General features: G+C 42.0%; 2 protein-coding genes and 1 long non-coding RNA gene across 5 annotated transcripts in view; 2 read left to right on the top strand and 1 right to left on the bottom strand.

Moving 5' to 3' along the window:
- The window catches only part of LOC140707487 (uncharacterized), a 25,188-nt gene extending 6,283 nt beyond the window's left edge, over window positions 1-18,905 (bottom strand). The window contains exons 1-3 of one of the 2 annotated variants that reach the window (XR_012087582.2): window positions 17,850-18,905; window positions 5,459-5,584; window positions 3,988-4,075 (exon numbers count right to left, since the gene is read on the bottom strand). This is a non-coding gene — a long non-coding RNA (uncharacterized LOC140707487). The remainder of the gene's footprint in view (window positions 1-3,987; window positions 4,076-5,458; window positions 5,585-17,849) is intronic. The other variant, XR_012087584.2, reaches the window with a different exon arrangement.
- LOC144587799 (uncharacterized) overlaps window positions 1-20,603 on the top strand; it is an 887,030-nt gene that overhangs the window by 708,047 nt on the left and 158,380 nt on the right. The window lies entirely within an intron of this gene.
- Window positions 10,433-20,603, top strand: ADI1 (acireductone dioxygenase 1). 2 transcript variants are annotated; one of them, XM_020782602.3, is made up of 4 exons: window positions 10,433-10,670; window positions 15,536-15,655; window positions 17,281-17,397; window positions 20,050-20,603. In XM_020782602.3, the coding sequence occupies exons 1-4, from the start codon at window positions 10,551-10,553 to the stop codon at window positions 20,170-20,172; spliced, it is 480 nt and encodes a 159-aa protein (XP_020638261.1). In that variant the 5' UTR covers window positions 10,433-10,550; the 3' UTR covers window positions 20,173-20,603. The 2 variants fall into 2 exon arrangements, with proteins under 2 accessions (XP_020638261.1, XP_020638263.1); XM_020782604.3 differs by having other exon boundaries at window positions 10,443-10,670; window positions 17,281-17,460.

Genomic DNA, 20,603 nt, shown 5'->3' with positions numbered 1-20,603 from the left:
GATTATATATATATCCCCCCCCCCTTTCCCCACTATATAGAAGAGTTTTAGTGTTTGCAAATGCAAGGAGGAGTCGTGTTCGACTCTAGGGGGCAGTGCTCATCCCCGTTTCCAAGCTATAGAGCCAGCGTTTGTCCGAAGACAATCTTCCGTGGTCACATGGCCAGTGTGACTTAGACACGGAACGCTGTTACCTTCCCACCGAGGTGGTCCCTATTTATCTACTTGCATTTGCATGCTTTCGAACCGTTAGGTTGGCGGGAGCTGGGACAAGCGACGGGAGCTCACTCCGTCACGTGGATTCGATCTTATGACTGCTTAGTCTTCTGACCCTGCAGCACAGGCTTCTGCGGTTTAGCCCGCAGCGCTACCACATTCCTTTAAAAAAAATCATCAAATTTATTAAGGCACACAGTCTTGTGGACTGGGGGCCTTCTCAGCCAATGCCTCAGGGGAGGCCTAAGTTGATGAATGCTCACCAGCCAACCGAACACATCCTATTGGCAGAACAGGTTCCCCTCTCAGAGCTGGTCCTACCTTTAAACAGACTGTGAAATGCCCACATGAGCAAAAATCTGCATGCATGATGTTGGGGGGAACCCAGAGATCCTTTTTTTTCCTGAGAAATTAATCTGCTTGAATTCAGAAGAGCCTGTGATCAGCACTGCTTTATAAATAAGTGCATTTTTCAGGAGCTTATATTCAACTGGAGTAAGTCAGCACCCTTTCTTCAACTCAATACAGCATTATTATTTTCTCCAATAGTTTTGAAAAGCACTTAGTTACATAGCAAACTTTGGGGCAATAATATAACAACTTCTGAAAGGGTGGTTTTTTATTTTCTCATTTTAGTTTCATGGAATTAAATTTTTTTCTTACTGTCAGTGAATAAAATCATGCATTGCCACACGAAACGCTCCTTGACACCATTTCTTTGTTTCAGTCTTCCAGATTTTATTCTTTCTTTACTAGAACACTGAAGTCTGCCAAGCAGAGCAGAACAGTAGTTCAGGCAGACAGTGATTGTGAATCAAGGAATAGGGTAACTCTGAGCAAATACAGTACTCTGCTGAGCAGGTAGCAAAACCAGGCTCACAGAATCCATTCCTGGTTCTCTCTCCACAAATTAATCTGGTGGTTGTGGGGCTTCTTTTTTGTTGATACTGTTAGATAAGTGGAAGTGTAATCTGTGCAATCTGGGAATTTGCTGATGAGGTGCGACACATTTCATTTTTTCTTGGCGGAGACATTTATTGTTAGTACTAATTCCTTGGACCTTAGCTTTCATCACATTGGTTTGGAATGCTTCTTGTGCAGAAATAACAAGCCTTCAGTTTCTCTCTTAAGGGTCCCCAGTTTTAGCCATGCCCACATTGAGTTATTATCATGCTTCTCATTAATATTTCTGAGGTGTTGTTCATGTAATGGTTTATTTTTTCCAATGGTATAATTTATTTTCAAATTGTTGTTTCTTACATTGAGCCTTTGTTTCTGTTGTTTTCAAAATACTCTGCATTTTGACCACCTCAGTAATTTTTCTCTACCTGTACTAATATAATAATTCAGACTTTTTTTCCTCCTCTATTATCTGCTGTATTTGCAATAACCCATGGCTTACAATTTTCCATGGTAAAAATAATCTGTCCACATCACTTTTTGAATGTAGTGCATGCTGCATGCTCATTAGTTTCCGTGTTTTCCAATCCAATTCTTCTAATTCATTTTGGGTCCAATCTATTACTCCAGCTGGCTATCTAATTACTGGGACTATCCATGTGTTTACGGCTTCAATTGTATTTCCACTATTTAATTTAGATTTTATGATTTTCCAGTCTTTTGATGTGTTCCTTTCTGTCAGTTCTTTAACTCTTGTGTGCAGAATGTGATCTGCTTCTAATATTCCATGGTATTTATAATTTTTATCAGTTAATACTTATTTTATAATATCACAATTTTTAAACTCCATTCCATCTAATTTTTGTATTGTATAGACAGAGCTGCACATTTTTTAATTCCAAATTTCATTTCAATATATTCACTAAATATTAACACTGTGTTTAGCAGTGATTCTATCTCTGTGGAACTTTTTGCATATAGTTTACGCCATCTCGTCCTCTGATGTCCCCGTCTCCTCTTGCCTTAACATTTTCTGAACATCAGGGTCTTTTCCAGGGAGTCTTCTCTTCTCATGAGATGGCCAAAGTACTGGAGCCTCAGCTTCAGGATCTGTCCTTTCAGTGAGCACTCAAGGTTGATTTCCTTCAAAATGGATCGGTTTGTTCTCTTTGTAGGCCAGGGGACTCTCAAGAGTCTCCTCTAGCACTGGGATTAGCAAAATGTTAAAAACAGCAATGGTGAAAAAGAATCTCCTTGAAATATTTCTGTTTTGATCCTAACTTTGGCAATTTATTCTTAATAGTCTATTAAGACCGTTTTCCATTTTTCCATGTTTTTCTTGATGAACTTCAGAATGTTTTTACTAATCCCAATTTTTTTTTCAGCAGGTGTTAATCCAGCTGTGTGGCAATGAGTCAAATGCCTTTTTATAGTCTATCCAGGCCATGTTAAGATTTGTTTTTCATCTTTCTGCATTCTTTAGCATAATTTTATCAATAAGCAGCTGATTTTTCATGCCTCTTTATTTTTAAAAGTTCCCTTTCTGTTCAGGTGGGTTTAAGGAGTTTTCAATTAAGTACCGTAATCGTATATTGATCTTGCAAGCACTCCTGTGAGAAGCTTGAACATTGTTGGAAGGCATGTAATTGGTTAATAATTAAAAGCCTTTTGAAGTTTTATCAACAGATCCTGTCTCTTGTTTTCAATAGCTAACTATGTTAAGTATACAGTTCAGATTTTGGGCTGGTCACCTGACTGTAATAAATAAATTCACTCCGTTCAGATTCGAAGCTTACTTCTGCTAGTGGTGAAAGTAACTTTCGTAGTTATGAAAAGTAGAGAAAGATCGATTATGTGACTGCACCAAGAGCTGCTTGAACAATCCTTTTTACCGATAACACATTTTTCTTCTTCATGCCCTCTGTCCAGTTCTAGAGAGTCCCACAGCTCTAAGGCTGCACAAACACCAACAGAGAGAACTTGTATTCCTGCTTTTTGCTGCCTAACACTGAGAGATCTTTTATTGCTGAAAGTGATTCTTGTGCTCTTGTGAAGAGGATAAATGTTGAAAGAAGGTTTTTGTTTCATGTGCTATTAACACTGTGGATAGTAGTTGTGATCCAATGGGCCACAGTGAGTATAAAAGAGTGCCCGGAGTCCCTCATTTGACACTGTACACTGGGTTGGAAACTCTTTTCACCCTGAGCAGGTATGTGTACTAAAAATCAGCATATGTGGACATCCTTCCTTCTATACCTCTACCTCTACCTGTGTGTCTTAACAGGACAATACCCATATCTTCCATTCCACCTACCAACAAATGCACACCTGCTAGTATGCATACTTTAAATTGTACATACTGCTTTAACACATTCCCCTTTTGACTAAAGTATGTTTAAGAGTGTTTCGTATGCATTTGAAATGTATTGTTCTAGGCGCACGTTTGAAATGCACATATTTTTACAGACTTGTGCGCTGCTATTTGTTAGTGGAAGGATACCAGAGTACAAAATCCGCCCCCCTGCAGACAATCCGGAAAGTGTATAGAAGACAAGCCCATCCAGCCTTGGACTGAAAACTTGTTTCTCACATTCTTCAAATTCTTGAATATTTGTTTCTGATTATTCTTCCAGGGGATATATGCCAAAAGTGGGTGTGATTTTAGTAACAGTAGTACAGTACTACTAGTAGTAACAACCACAACAGATTCTCCCTTTTACTCCCCCCTCTTCTCTGTTCTTCATTATCTCTGTCCCATCTCTTCCCTTTCCTTCTATTTTGCTCTCTGTTTTCAGGGAACCACTTTTTCTTTGCCCCGAGATGCATGCAAACACTCTGGCCACAGAGTGGAAAGGCAACAGAGGACCCTACTTGGGGCAAGACTGGGTAGGCCAGGAGTATCTCCATTGTTGCTCTGCGAAGTACAAAGGCAGCATGGTCTTTTTTGAAGTCCACAATCCTGAAAAGGGCATAAATTAAAGAGTCATGAAAACATTCTGCGAATGGAGAGCACACCTTCCCATGGAAGAGAGATGCTTGGCATGAGAGCAGACCAATGCCTCCATTGACTTAAACTGCAAAGAGCACTTGGAGCAAGTGAGGGCCAACTAATAAAAGATAGCCAGCTTCACAGTGGTAGGGTAATGAAAAAAGTAGTCCTCCAGAAATACATTTCTTCAAAACTGCCATGCCTGTATAATTAACTTGCAAATGTATCCCCATTCTGTACCTTCTGGTGACTAAACATCAGGAAAAGGCAAGCGAATTTGCAGTCTACAGAGCTGTAGAAACCTCAGGCAAAGCTTCCATCTTGTATAGTCTGATCCTTAAGTGCATGTAAAGGAAATAGAGGGTGCATCACAAGGAAAATTGTTTCATTCACTGACCATTCTTGAGGAGAAAGAATCACAATTAAAAGGTTAATTTTATATGAAAGAAGATCCAAAGCAATACAGGACTAACCTTCTGAACAACTTGTGCATCTTCAAAAAAACTAAACACAGGCTCTACTGTGACACAACCTCAATAAGTGGACATTGTGGATCACATTCAGATTCAAGATAAGAAATTTACTAGAGTCTTGTGATATTCCGAATCAGTGCCCTCGAATCATCACAGTACAACATCTCCATTTTCAAGACACACCAGATACTTCAATCTCAATGGAAAACCACCTGCAATTGTGTCTACATCCTGCACACAACATGCCAAGAAAACTTTCATCATATATAATTATTTTATCAGACATGAACCAAACCCTTGGTTTCTGCTTGAAAAGGTTTTAATGCCAGACAAATATATAAAAGTTCTTGGAAATACTTGATATGGTTCTTTAAGAACCAACTGTTAATTAATGGAAGGAGAAGGAGCCCAAACTAACACCAGCGTTTTGTCAGGAGAAAGTCCCATGTGATTCATTACATTCTGGCTATGCGTGGACAGCCAGAATATAATCAATCACCACCAGTTTTGCTAAGGTCTTGCTGTCAATAGAAAGGGAATGACAGCATGAAGTGGCAGTCTTAACTGGTGGGCATGGAAGATGTGTCCCAAAGAAAGGATCTTTTCCTGCCCTGTGGCCAAACTGGGCACTTTTCCTGTTCTTTCCCTTGTGGCATCTAGGTTCTGTGTCTGCCTCAGAGGCTCTGTCTGTGTGTGTGTCTGTGTGTGTGTGTGTGTGTGTGTGTGTGTGTGTGTGTGTGTGTGTGTGTGTGTGTGTGTGTGTGTGTGTGTGTGTGTGTGTGTGTGAGAGAGAGAGAGAGAGAGAGAGAGAGAGAGAGAGAGAGAGAGAGAGAGAGAGAACCTTTTTCAACAAGCCACCTGAAGGGAAAAAAGCAATTACCCGAAGTTATGCAGGCAGAGGACATTCAATTAGACAGTAGCAGATTAACACTGCCAAGCATATTGTGGAGGAGAGAACAGTGGCTTCTGTAATTACTCCGTAAAGTCATACATGGTTCAGGCTGACCTACCATCAAAACAAGAGTAAAGACAAAAAAGAAATTTCAGGGAGAAGACTTGTTTAAACAGATGGTTCCTCCATAAAAGAAACAAAGCCAGCTGCATGCGCAGTAGTGGCAAGTCAGTGCTACCAAAAGCACCTGCCAGCACAAATCTCACACAACCTATATGAAGTTGGAAAGTCTTCTTATAGGATCCTAAACAGGGGAGAAGAGTATTGGGACCAAGCACAGCATTGTCTTCTGAGTAATACAACGGGGAATCTTGGAAGTGGCCTTCCTCAAACTGAATAAATGAAAGATGGAGAGAGACAGAGAGAGAGAGAGAAAAGAATGCACAGAGAGCAGAAAAGACATGGAAGCTACATTGAATGGCTAGTAAATAGTATATTAGGTGAAGAAGCATATTTGGTTTTTAAATAGGTGGGGAATCAATAAGAAACGGGTAAGTTGAACCTCAGAGTTAGAGACAACTTCCTCTCCTATTTAAACATTAGCTTGGCTACCATGTTCATATGCCTACTTTCTCATAGCACATTTTTGAGAGAAGTTCTGAAAAGTCAAGAAACCCATTATTACTGGACCCTCAGGATCAATCTGTTGCAAGACTATAGAAAATCATTCTATCTTACTATCATATATTTTCACTCTTGTTTTTAGTGGGTATTCAATTTTCCATCATCGCTACTAGTGTCAACCATATGTGCACTTTTGAAACACAGGTATCAGCATTTTCCTCATTTTTTAGTTATATATTTAAAGATTACTACTCTACCCTCCTACTGACTAGAAGTGAAGCACAGAACATGCAGTGTAGCTAATAATTAAAACCATTATAAAATGCAATAACCCAAATACAAGTCTGTCTGAAGAAATTAATTGTAACCCACAAAAGTTTACATTAAAATCTGGTAAGTCCTAAAGGTGGTTACATCTGATCTCATCTGGAATGGGTGCTGGTGTTGTTGAATCAATCAAAGATGGGCAGAGGCACAGCCAACGATTTCTTTCCCCTGAACATCCAGATGCACGAAAAGGATGCTGCAAATTTCATTCATTCTTCGTGGAGAGGACTGCAAGGGGCTGAATGCCAAATCCTCTTTCTGTTATCTTTCTAGATGAAGTCTCAGTGACCCAGCCCAGGTCTATAGCCAGACTCAAACAAGGGTGGATCAACAGTGGGTCTGAGGGGCCAGTTTCGTCTCTCTTAGCCAACCAGAAAAAGCAAGAAATGTCTTCTGTAAAAGAGACCTCCAAGCAGGGGTAAATTAACCATTAAGCATAATAAAAATGTGGTTAGGGGCAACAAGGGAAGAGGGGGCACCACATAAATTTTCCATAGCCGAATTTACCATGGGCCATATGGTGCAATACTGCAAATGGTGCGGCCATTAAAAATTGCATACAGATATATACAATAATAACAAGAGCACTCCGAGAGTGTTGACCTCTGCCAAGGGTCATGAAATAAATGAAAGCAGGGAAACTTTGTACGCAGTCTGTGAAATTTGTATACAATCTGTACGTCAGTAGAAAAAAACACACACACATACTCTGATAAAAACATAACCTCCTCAGCGGAAGTAATAATAGTAGTAGTAATGATAGAGGTTAGTTGGGAATACAACAAAATTAGAATCTGGTAGGTTTAACTGCCCCATGGTCCATGGAGGCTCACGTGCTAACGTTGTAACTTTGTGTCAGGATCTGGAATACATGGCTCTGGTGAGGTAACTGCAGGATCAGGGCCAGCCTGACCCAAGAATTGCCTGGTGTTTGCATGCTCAGGCCCTGGCCTGCACAGCAGCTACCAGGCCACTCTCATGAGGGCCCCACTTGGAAGCCTGGAGGGAAGGCCTATTTATTTTTTATTTTTTAAAAAAAACAATGACAACAAATAATGTAATTAATGTTTCATAATTTTGTGGAAGTGCTTTTCAAATCTTGTGAAACTCATGAAAATAGCCAAATGGTGTTGCTATTGACTATGGATGCATTTTCTATTTTTTATTTATTGAGGTAAATCACAGTGTAGCAAAGGATCCAGAGTTGTGGCTTGATTTCTCTGCTAATGGTGTGGCTTATTGGATTGTTTGTGGACCCAGTGACTGCCAACACCACAGTGGGCCATTTGACAAGTCTTACCGGCATTTCAGTAGTGGCAAACCAGTAAGGTATTGTTCACAAAAACTTTTTGTTGGGAAAAAAGTCAATGGTGAGAAATACAAAAGAGAGTGGTTACTGTATTCACCATCAACTGGATCGGTTTATTGTTTCGTTTGCAAACTGTTTCCTCCTAAAAATTTGTCAGATTTTCTTATAAGAGAAGGGTTAAGTGACCAATAAAATACTATTATAATTTATAATCATGAAAAAAGCACTATTCACTAAGTAGACTCAGTGAGTAGACTCTATGCTAACATACTTAACTAGCGGACCAAGTATGGGATTGGGGCAACAATTGGAGAAACAAATTTGGGAAGAGTGTGGTTACTGGGAACATGTCTTGAGGTGTGTCATAGCTGCTATTTGTACGTTACCTGAATGTGGCTTGGCTTTTCGAGGAAGAGAAGAAAGGTTTGGATCATTGCAAAATGGAAATTTTTTAGGGCTGCTTGAACTCATAAGCTAGTTTGATCCATTTTTATCAGGCCACATTTTGAAATATGGAAATTGAGGCAAAGGAAATCCTCACAAAACCACCTGTGAGGAACTTATTCAACTAATGGTCCATGCGCTTATTGCTGATGAAGTAAAATTGTTGTTTTAGTTTGTCAGTTGATTCAACACCAGCTCTATCATATATCGATCAGTGAAGTGTTGTACTTAGGTACCTAAAAAGTGAACAGCCTATTAACACTTTTTAACCTTTCTCGAAATGAAAGGCAAGGAAATAGCAAATCAGGTGTTGCAGTACGAGAAGTTTGTAGGCTAAACTTTGCAAAATGTAGGGGGTCAGTCTTATGACAATGCTGCTAACATGTCTGGGTGTTATAAGGGGATGCAACAAATTTTTAAAGAAACAATCAAGTTTGCTATACTGTATATGTGCCCTGTGCAGCTCATTCACTAAATCTGGTAAACTGAAGTGCTGTTGACTGCTGTCAAGAGGCAATTAATTTCTTCTCTACAGTGCAGTTACTCTGTACCTCTTTTTCAGTGTCAAGCAGCCGGTGGAAAATTCTCAAGGGTTTTTTTGGAAATGAAAATGTCTTAAAATCCCTCTCTGATACCAGATGGGAGGCACATGCTTTCCTTAAAATGTTAGAAGCATCAGAATATATAGCTGAAGACCAGTCACAAAAGGGGGGTGCTAGAAGAGACACAAATAATATTGCAGATAAGATGCAAGAGCTAGAATTTATTTTTATGTTGGATATTTTGAATGAAATTTTGCAGAATTTTCACAGAGTAAGCCAAGTTCTACAAAATGAGGATGTGAACTTGGAAACATGTGCAGATCTGTATGTATCATTAGCTGACCAACTGTGCACTTCACGAGATGAATTTGAAAGATATGAAGCGGCTGCAAAGGAAATGCTACCAGATGCTGATTACAAGGCAGCGATGACTCGCAAGCATATCAGAAAGAAGGTACCCAATGACGGAGATGCACCAGAAGTATATCTGAATGCCAGAGATTAATTCCGTATCACCAACTTTTATACAATTGTTAACAAACTTGAAACTGAGATGAAATATATAAATAGCAGATTTTCTTTTCTAAGTGATGTGCCACGATGTCACTTCATCATCTACTAGCATTGAAAGATACTCAGTGCTGTCAAAAGCTGATTGATGTTTACTTAGAGGACTTCAACAGTAATTTCTCAGCTGAGCTTCAGTAGTTTCATTCATATGTGTGCCATAAGTTAAGGGCAACAAAAAAAATGTAAAAACAAGATTCAGTTCTGCTGAACTTTATAAAATAATTGTAGAAGACAATATTGAGTGTGCCTTTCCAAATGCAAACATTGGCTTTCATATATTTTTAACATTAATGGTCACAAATTGCTCAGCTCAACATTCATTTTTCCCAGTTGAGGTACAGTATATTAAAAATCCCATCAGAACAACTATGCAACAAGGCAGGCTGGATGCCTTATCTCTATTAAGTATAGAAACATGTGTTATATAAGATTAGTTTTGAGGATCTGATCAAAGACTTTGGAATTAAAAAAAGTAGGAGAAAAATGTTCAAATATAAATAAAGTGGAACTATACAAAAATAAACATTTTCCATCTTACTGTAAATTTTGTTCAATTTTGATAAATAAATTTTTGTTTTATGGTTTATTATTGTTTATATTTTGAATTACATATATATGGGTGCACCAAAATCTTTTAAGTGCTTAAGGGCCTCTCTTGATCTGGCCCTGCCTCCAAGGCACAACCCTGATTTAAAGCTAGCATTTTTCTTTTTTTGTTTTAAATGGCATTTACTAGTTTGCTGGTAACTTTTCCTGGTGAAGAACTGGAGAGCAGTCCAAAATTATTTCCATCCACCCATCTGTCTGCTACACACCCCAGGTCTAAATGTTTCATCCACCCACTCAGCCCAAAACTGGGATCCTGGCACACTCTTGAAAGCTGAGGGAACGTATTTCTTTTCATTCAAAATTCAGGGCATATACTGTACAGTACTTCATCCTGATTTGCACGGGACGACCTCCCCTGGGTCAAGCTGCAACGATGCCACCGTTTAGAGATAAACGTGGCTCCTGTGCTCTTGGCGGGGAGGGGGGGGGGGAGATTGACTTCTGAGCAAACCTCTCTTAAGCTCCAACCTCCTGTCTTTCATGGATTCTACGCTACCCTTCAAAGGTCAGGAAAACACCCGGCCAGCCGCCAAGCCAAGCCAAGCCAAGCCAAGCCCAAGGTCTCTTGCCGCCACCGGGGCGCCCCGCCTTCCCTTGGCCCCGAGGGGGGCGGCGGCGCAGGCGGGCGGGCCGGCTTCCGCGGTGCCTTCTCGCCATGGTGGAAGCGTGGTACATGGACGAGTCCCCGGAGGACCAGCGGAAGCCGCACCGCCTGGAGCCCAACCGGCCCGTCAGCCTGGAGAGGCTGAGCCAGCTCGGCGTCTTCTACTGGAAAGTAGGCCGCAAGGAAGGGAGTAGGGGCGCCGCCACGAGGGGAGAAGCCCGGGGCGAGTAGGCGGGCGGGCGAACTAGGCTGGGCTGGGTGCTCCCCTGCGCGCCTGGCGCCGTCGGCGGCCGGGGGGACCTGGAAGGGCTGGCCGGGCCGGGCCGAGCTTTTTTTTCCCCTTTCCAGGCGGGGCGCGCGCCGGGCAAGCTCGGAGCCAGAGTTCGCGCGGCCTTTTCCCTCGCGCCGGGTAGCGCCCTGGCCTTGCGCGCTTTCCCCTCGGAGCGAGCCGGGCAAGGAGCCGCCTAGCGCCGGAGAGGGGCAGGCGCTTGCTGGGCGGTGGGTCCGTGGGGCAGCCCCCCCCTCCGCGACGCCGCCAAGTCGCTCTGACGACGGGGGTTTAAGCAGGTCGCCCAGCGGCGCCGCCCACGACTGAGAAACCCCACTCCCTGATACTGTGGCTGGAGAAGGACCCTTTGGCATCCTCCCTCCTCCCTCCTGCGCGGGAAGGCCACTCTCTTTGGGTTGCTTTTCGTTCTGGTTCACCGGGAGTGGGAGAGCCGGCGGGCCCTTCTTGCCTCTTGCCCTCTTGGGGATCTTGTGGCAGGCAGGATGAGACCGGCTTCTGGCAGTCCGGTGTTTTTCCAGAAAGAGCCTCGTCCAGTCCCGTCTGAAAGGCACGAGTTGTTTAAATTTTAAACTTTAAAAGGTGCCTTTAAGGGAGCAACTGGCTACCGCCACTGCCCCACCCCCCCGTTATAAAATATCTAAGCGCCTGTCCAAGCTCTCATATAGACAGGGCATGATCGTGGTGGCCAGTACTTTTATGTCTGGCTATTATCCTGTATTATGAAATTGCAGACCTGGTCAGTGGCACAAGAAGATGGCGGCAGAGGGGAACAAACTGCAGTAGGGAGTACCAGTTGGGACCAACCCAAATGTTTCAGAATATCTTCGGTTCTCCAGAACTCTCTCTCATGTTGAAGATTAAGTAAAACCACAGAGGAAAGGCAGTGAGAGAAGAGTTGGATGTGATGGGAAACCATTAGATGGAATTATTGAACTCCAGTAGTAAGTTGCAGTGAGCAGTCTGCAATACAACCTGCTCAGCTCATATAAAGTCAAGCCAATGGCTCCTTTCAGGAGTCAATCCGTTTTATATTTGGTCTTCCTCTTTTCCTGTTGGCTTCAACCTTTCCCAGTATTACTGTCTTTTTTAGAGAGTCCTGCTTTTCCATGATGTACCCAAAGTAAGACAAGCCTTAGTTTCAACATATTTGCCTCCAGAGACAGTTCAGGCTTGATTTGAACAAGGACCCACATATTCACCTTTCTGGCAGCCTAGGCCCTAGGGCAGTGGTCCCCAACCTTGGGCCTCCAGATGTTCTTGGACTTCAACTCCCAGAAATCCTGGCCAGCAGAGGTGGTGGTGAAGGCTTCTGGGAGTTGTAGTCCAAGAACATCTGGAGGCCCAAGGTTGGGGACCACTGCCCTAGGGTATTCACAAAGCTCTCCTCCAGCAACATATTTCAAATGAATCATCCCCCCCATTAGCTTTCTTTACTGTCCAGCTTTCAAACTCATACATGATGACTGGAAATATGGAGCAGTTGACTCACCATATCCACACTGATTCAATAGACTTATTCTATTCTATTCTGTTTAAAATATTTTTACCCCACCTTCCTCCTTAAAAGGACCAGAGGTGGCTTACTTCATTAAAAATACAATATTTAAAAGCTAAAATCATTAGGTATACACATATTAAAAAAGAATTAAGCATTATATTAAAAATTGCAAATAAACTTAATAGCAAAAACATTTAAAAACAACAGAGCACAACAATCTATTAGATTTCAGCCAATGTTTGTAATAATTTTAAGATAAAATCTAATTATGCAGTCCTGAGCAGCATCACTAGGAAGAAAGTGTCACTGAGAAAAAAATTAGTTACTTCTAAGTAAATAAGTTCCAGTGTCACATCACATACTTGGGTATAAGCCCCATTGAATTCAGTGGGACTTAATTTACAATGGTCACATACAGGGCTGCACTGAAAATATTGCATAGTTATTTAGATTAGAACCACCAACATGCTTAGATTACAACGCCATGATCCCTGAACCTTTTCTGTGTTACCTGGGGCTGAGAATTGCTGCTGTCCTGAACTTTGGAAGGGACTAGTGTGAGGAAAGGGAAGTTAGACCACACATGATGGGATATATTTCAGGTTGGACCAAGCAAGGAATGCCTGCAGAAATAATTCAGAGGGAAGGGATCAAAATCTATTAGTAATACTTATCTATTCTTAACTTGACCATAGTTTCTACCTACGTAAAGGAATACCAGTTTTAGGATTCTGAGAGGAGCAAGCTCTCTCTCCTCTGCAGACACAGCACCGGAGCCTAACTGATCAGAAAGAAATAATGAAGGAGCAATGGCTGGACCCCCACGCTTATGAAAACATAAAGGGCAGAATTTACTTGGATCTGTTCTTATCTTGGCAGGGCACATTGATGCCTTGTGAGATAGAAGGCCCAAGTAGCAAGACAGAGCAAAAGAAATGTAGGAGCTCTTACATGGGTAAAGCTGGTGACTAATTTTTGACAATGTATCAGGATACAAAGAGCCAGTGGAAACCCTACTGAATAATGTTATCAAGTGCTTGGAGGACATGAAACCTCTTCCTACATTCTTCTCTTTGACATCCTGTGGTGGAGACCTCAACATCTTATTGAAGAGCCTCGTGGCGCAGTGGTTAAACCGTTACACTACAGCCAAAACTGTGCTCACGACCTGGGGTTCAGTCCAGGTAGCCGGCTCAAGGTTGACAAAGCCTTCTATCCTTCTGAGGTCGGTAAAATGAGTACCCAGCTCACTGGGGGGGGGGGCAATGTGTAGCCTGCATAATTAACTTGTAAACCGCCCAGAGAGTGCTTGAAGCACTATGGGGCGATATATAAGCAGCACGCTTTTTTGCTTTGCTTTATTCATAGCTTTTTGACACTTTGGTTGGTCCAAGTTTGGGTGTGTTTAATTCTTTCCTAGTTGACCAACATCAGTAATATTTGTGTGATTATCAGTATTGGCTACAAAAGCCTGCCGGAGAAGTGTCAATGTGAAGAAAGCATGAACTGTTTGTGTTGTCCATTTAGTGCATATTTGCAAACAGTACATCGTCCACTTTTCTTTTCAGTATGGTTTACACTAGAATAGCTGTTTCCCAACTTACTTCTCCAACAGTTCTTGGACTTTGTTTTCGGGAGCCCCTGACTGTTTGAACATGCTGGGTTTACAGGAATTGGAATGTAGAAAATATCCAGAGATCAAAGTTTCAGAACCACTACATTGGAACGTTGCTACTGTGGTTCATAGGTGGGACTGGGGTTGAGCAGCATCTGTGCATTTATATTCTCCTGAACTCTGCTCTATTTTCTGGGAGGTGGAGCTATTGTCGTTAGCGAGCAAATGCAGGTAATCTAGACCTGGGTAGCACATTAAACACTTGATCCTTGTTGGTGTTTAAATTCAATCACACTTGTTTACTATAGTTCTGCTACTTTCCTTGTCAAGGCCAACTTGTTTTGCTTTCAAAAGCTGCCCCTGCCAAGGTTAGCAGGCTGCCTGGAGAGAAATCCTGAAAGGGAAACCCGTCTAAAGCGCTTAGTGCTCTTTCATGGGTATGGACTACTTGAGTTATCAGTCTTTTTCTTTGGAAAACCTCTGTTTACTTTCAAAGGCTAGCTTGGTCATAACCCTGTTTTGAAGAACCAAAGCGAATCCTGGAAATATGCTTGTTATGGCCACTTCCCAGAAGATGTTTTATCCTCTAAGAGAGCAGACCTGTTATATAGATATCAATTGAGGGATCATGAAAATGGCCAGCAGTTATTCCCATGATGGTGGCAACTGCTGGTTGTAATGGATGGTGCTGTAATAGGCAGGAAAACTTGTGCTACTCGATACTGTAATAATATTGTTAATGTGCTTGTGTTTTCTTTTATGTACTGATTCAGGATTATCAGCTTGCAAAAACCACAGTGTTAGGATTTTAATTTTTTTTAATTTAATAAGTTAACTTAAACGGAGCAGCGTTTTACCAGTCCAAACGGTTCCAAGCATATGATAACATCTTGGTTGTCCATCATCTTCTTTCTTTTGGTTATATATATACCTCTTCTGGTTACATCTAAATAATCAGAAGAAAGAAGATGATGGATGTATATATTTTTGGTTTCCCCCAAAATAAGACATAACCTGAAAATAAGCCCTAGTATGATTTTCCAGGATGCTTGTAATATAAGCCCTACCTCCAAAATAAGCCCCAGTTACGTGAAACCCTGCCCTCCACCTTTGTGCAGCAACCAGAAGATGACATGACTGTATTTGAATAAATGTAGATTGCTGTACATGGGAAAAAAAAGAAACATCCCTTGAAAATAAGACCTATTGCGTTTTTTGGAACAAAAATTAATATAAGACCCTGTCTTATTTTAGGGGAAACATGGTATTGCCTTTCTCCAGTTTCAGAGATTCAAGTTAGCTTACAAAATGTGGAGAGAAGGGACAATGAAAGTGTAAATTAAAATATTAAAAATGCATTATATTAAACACAAAATTATAAAAAAGAGCATTAGATTAAAAAAAAAATTTAAAACAGTCATATATGTCAGAAAAAGAATTGTAAAGAAGAAAAGAGTGGTACTATTCATTGCAATTTTCTTTCCTCATACAGTGGAATTGCTCGCCATCTACTCTGTAAAGTTGTTGAGCCATTTGTGTACACAAAGTGCTTTTGAAGTGGGCAGGGGGATTATTACCAGCTTTATTTTGTAGAATTCATCTAGGAAAACCCCCGAATTTTCTTTATTTTGTAGTTGGATGCTGACAACTATGAAACTGACCCACAACTAGCAAAGATTCGAAAGGAGAATAACTACTCTTGGATGGATATAATAACAATACATAAAGATAAGCTGCCAAATTATGAAGAAAAGGTAAGAATTCTGTCTTTGCTTTAGAAGTTTAAGGGATGCAAATGCATTAATTCACCACTAGAGTGTGTTCCAGTTTCAGAAGTTTCTTTTTCTTTGAACAATGGGTTCCCTTTCTTCCAAAATTGTCATGCAGTTTTTATCTTTTTCAAAGGATGTTTTTGATCTTTTATAACAGAAAAAGATGGGTGTGTGTGAGCTCCTTGTAGTTTCCCTTTGGTGGCTGCCTTTTGTTTTTCTGACAGGGCTCCTCTGCCTTTTAACAGCAGTCCTGTCTGGCAGGTGAATCCTGCCATATAGATTGCACAGTGGGATAAGTTGCACCTGTTTAGGTGGGCTTTGGGGTGTGTGTGGAACAATTGATTAGCCTATTGCAGCAAACACATCAAAGACCCCTTTAGCGCCGTAAAGGATGGTGGGTGTTCTTTGACATAAGTTTCCCTGGACTGACACCCCAAATTCCTGTCCTAGCATTCTTACCACTTAGACCACCTTTCCCCTTATCTCTAAAGGGAGTATTGACTACACCCGCTAGGGCTGATGGGAGTTGCCAAGCCAACACCTCCTAGAGGACCGTACATTTGCCTGATGTGGCTTAAATAGAGAGAACTCTCCGTTTTCAGGCTTTGTCTAGAGTATTCTTCCAATTCCTTTGGTAGTTACAGAAACAGTGGAGCAATCCAGTAAGGGGCATCTTTTGTGAGAATTCACTCTCACTTCTCCTACCTAATTAGTTTGAGTTGTATCGGATTTCCCATTCTCATTCTCTGTGGTTTAGATGTGACCTATGACTTACATGTTTTTTCCTGTTGTCCTTTCAGCATTAATTGAGGCATGTGCCTAGATCTTTTAGTACTGTCTTTTTAGATTTATTTTCATTTGTATTTAGTTCATGTAGAGACTGCTGCTGTTTTTCAAATTTGCTTCTTTCATTACCTTATCTTATGGTAAGCTGCTTTGAAAACCTGGCACTGATAAATGCTATTTATAAATAAATAAAATTGGAATAAATGAGTGATGGGGAATAAGGCAGGGTAGACTCTCTGTTGGGACTGGAAATCGACTCTGTGTTGAGACTGGAAATAAATTTTCCAGCCTCAGGAATCCTGGGAGCTGTAGTCCAGAAACATGAATCTGTACCTCTTTGTGGAAGAGTGTGTCTCGTTCCTGTGGGAAGACATATTTCATACATGCATGCAATTTGTGGTTACTTGTGACTAGCCTTTAAATATACCAGCAGTAGTATTTCTAAAACTAAAGGTGGGGTGATGTGAGAACTAAGAGTGTAAGTTGGAAAGGCACTCAGCTATAAATGCATTGCTGTACGGAGGCTTAGCTCAATTCTTCAACTGCAGTAGAGGAATAATAACAAGCTGATCAACTTTGCAGAGTTGCTGAAACGATGACTGAGAGCCCAAACTCACTGTATGTATTTTATAAATGCTATACACTGCATAAATGCTAAATAGCTTGTTATTAAGGTGGCCTTCAGGGTTGGGTTGTTTATTTGGTGTTTTTTTTAAAATATTAGCATCTTCCCATCTTTGCAGCAAGCAGTGTGCTTACAGCTTGTAGTAGACTCACGAAATGAAAATACGTTTTCTCTCTTCCCTCCTTTTTCCCCCCAGATAAAAATATTTTATGAAGAGCACTTACACCTGGATGATGAGATTCGCTACATCTTGGAAGGAAGTGGGTATTTTGACGTTCGCGATAAAGACGACAAATGGATCCGGATTGCCATGGTAAAAGGAGACATGATCACACTTCCCGCTGGCATCTATCACCGATTTACACTGGATGAATCTGTATGAAATTACTATTTTTATATATAAGTATCCACATATTGTTGAGACAAGATTGTGTGCAGGTGCTGAACTGCATATTAACAACCAGATTCTGGTACCTTAGTGGTGTGAACACCTGAATTAGAAATGCAGGGAAGAGGTTTTTGAAGGACGTGGAGATAATTTGGGAAAAGAAATTCTGAGGTATAGTCTCTCTCTCTCTCTCTCTCTGCATGTAAAAGACAAACAGCTGATAGCGGTACTTCCCTTTACCTTCCCACCCTAATTGTTCACTTGCTTTTATTTCCTAGCACCACTGATGGGAATTCGTATTTTATTTATTTGGCTGTGTCTGTATTTTGCTGAAAATCAAAGCCTAATCTCTATCCAGTTTCAAACAGAAAACTCACCTGTCTTCCAAGGTGTCATTCCCACCTCCCTGGGATTAGAAATCAATTCCTAAAGGTTCAGGAAGGCACAGGATGAGAGCACATCTGGGGCCTCCTCGGCTCTGTTCTGCTGCCTTCCCAGATAAATGGAGCGCTGGTGTCTCCAGCCTTGTCATAAAATCCATCTTTAGTACGGGATTGGTGTTGCCATAGCAACTACCCGGAGGAGCCCTGGGAGATCCGATCTGCTTGTCCTGTTGTTTGACTTGTTGTGAAAGGGTAGAAAGCATTCAGTGCAGAAAGTGGAGGACACTGTCGCACTGTGGGTCTGTCACTCCGAGGCCCCTGACCGAGAACCGGTTTGTGGAATGAGGTTGGAAATCTCTTGGGGGGGGGGCGGTCGGGGGGGAGGTCAGTTCTGTTCCCTGCAATAACAGCTCGACTGGATTCTAGTCCCCAGCCCCATTTTGGGCTGCGATTGTGTGTTCTATCTGACTCGAAAGTTCGTTCTGCTTTGTGAAGAATGCTGCACACAAAGCATAAACCACAAACAATAGCCTTTAATGAAAGGCAACCCAGAGGTAGAACAGGCAGATTGAAAGGACACAGACTGGAAGCACCCTGTGAAAGTGGGCTTGGGCTTCTTAGAGTCTTAGAGATGTGGGCCAATAAAGGCCCATGTAGATTTTTTTCCATTTCTATAAGCTTTACTTTTTATGCACCTAATTGTAAGGGAAAACTGTATTTGGTTCATAGAACATGGCAATATTATATGTATTTCATTTGTATCTCAGTCTTTCCCCCTCGGAATGAGACCCATGGCGACATGTACCATTGATTGTGTGTGTGTGTGTGTGTGTGTGTGTGTGTGTGTGTGTGTGTGTGTGTGTGTGTGTGTGTGTGTGTGTGTGTGTGTGTAAAAAAAAATTCCCCTTGGATTGAAGAAGAGCCCTTGTGCTCTCTAGTGGATATTTTTTTAAATGGAAGATAATGGGTGGGCAGGAGTTTCAAGGAGGTCTGAAGCCATAACAGAATTGCCTTTTAAGTTCCCTAGAGCAGTGGTCCCCAACCTTTTCCGAACTGTGGGCCGGGGGAGGGACATGGTCCGTGTGCGATGGGATGGGGCACCCATGCCCCCATGTGCAGGGGGGTGGGGTACACATGCGTGCATGCGCGGGGGGCACCCATGTGTGCATGTGGGTGTGTGTGTGTAGGGGGCATATGTGCGGCAGAGAGATCTGTCTCTGTGGCCCGGTCCTACCAAGGCCACAGCCTGGTACCAGGCTGCGGACCGGTGGTTGGGGCCCTTGGCCCTAGAGGACTTGCGGTCACTTCCTGAACAATTTTTTCCCATAATTTTTTTTAAGTGCGGGTATGGAGTGCTGGGAGACCCTCAGGATGAGGAAGACCCACAGAAGCGGCCTGGGTGGCACTCACTCCATGGTCTACATTTTGCCTGCCCTGGTTGTAGATGAAGTGTGGCTTTTCCAGTCTCCCACCAGAAAACATCATTTTCCAGCTAAGCTATGAAGCTCTTCTAACTAGGCCAGTGGTGGCAGCGATCGCCCATGCTGTGAGAAGTCCTACTTCTTCCCTCCTGCCCACCTCCGCTATTTTGAGGGAAGGCATGAGCAGGCTAGGCCAGAGATGCCTCCCTTTTTTCCGACCAATAGGTAGCCCAGCTCCAGGTTGTTCTGATGTCTCTCAGTCACTAACATGGTTTGGAAATATGGCTCAAACATATTTATAGCTGTTGTGGCTGTTATGATCCCCCTTTAAGTTTACTGTGATGTGAATAGAAATCAGTTAGGTCTGATTCTGTGGGAAGAAAGCTGGACTACTACAGTATCAGGTGCGCAATCAGTCCTGTCTTGCACCCTTGTCCCTTAGAGGAGATGTCTTGGTTCTCTTACGCTGGCTTCTTCTGACATCCAAACCTATCGTGGCTTCAGGACAGGCTACTTGTATTGGCTTGCAGGAAGCATTCAGGCTGTAGATTACTGGTTTGGGTGTCACAAAAAACTGTCTATGAACAACCTAGGGAGTTCCCTGCACAGCTGAACAGATGAAAGGGTGAGGAAGCAGGAAGTTAGACCTGAGCGGTAGATCAGATTGTTTAGAGGTAACTTTATTCTTAAACCATCGTCCTTTCACCGCTTGATACTTTAATCCACCACTTTTGCCATAGTTAACTATATTGACTGTGTGTTTCTTCCCTCAGAATTATGTGAAGGCGATGAGACTCTTTGTTGGGGATCCTGTGTGGACAGCTTACAACAGACCCGCCGATCATTTTCCTGCTCGAATACAGTACCAGCAGTCTTTGGCCCAAGCAGTTCAATGAACGGACGGGAAGGCACGAGACCCGAAGTAGCTTACATTTTCTGAAAACAGAAATGGCGAAATGGCTTTCTTAACACTACCTGCTATTAATGAGCCTTCTCCCCCCCCCCCCCGCGCGCGCCATATTGAGATAGGTGGACAGGGAGTTTTTAATTATTCTTTCTAAATTGATTGTCAGACAGTTGATTGTGGTTAAATTGTGTTTGTTTGAATAAGAACTCTTTTCTGAGCAGATCATGAGGTTGTCATTTACTTTCCACTTATCATTTCAAAAGCTCCCTTTCTCGCTTTGTTGGATATTCAGTTATTATACCACGGGCTTCATAAGCGGCAGTAGAAACATTGGTTGCAACCTGTTTTCGCTTTCAGCACTTTCCCTTTCCAATATCGGTGACCTATTGTTTCAAAAATAAAAATGAATAAGAATTCTAA

This window comes from Pogona vitticeps, chromosome 1 (assembly GCF_051106095.1).
Source record: "Pogona vitticeps strain Pit_001003342236 chromosome 1, PviZW2.1, whole genome shotgun sequence".
In the NCBI taxonomy this organism is placed as follows: Eukaryota; Metazoa; Chordata; class Lepidosauria; order Squamata; family Agamidae; genus Pogona; species Pogona vitticeps.
The sequence above is the reverse complement of the archived record's forward strand: the minus strand, read 5'-3'. Positions and strand labels throughout refer to the sequence as shown.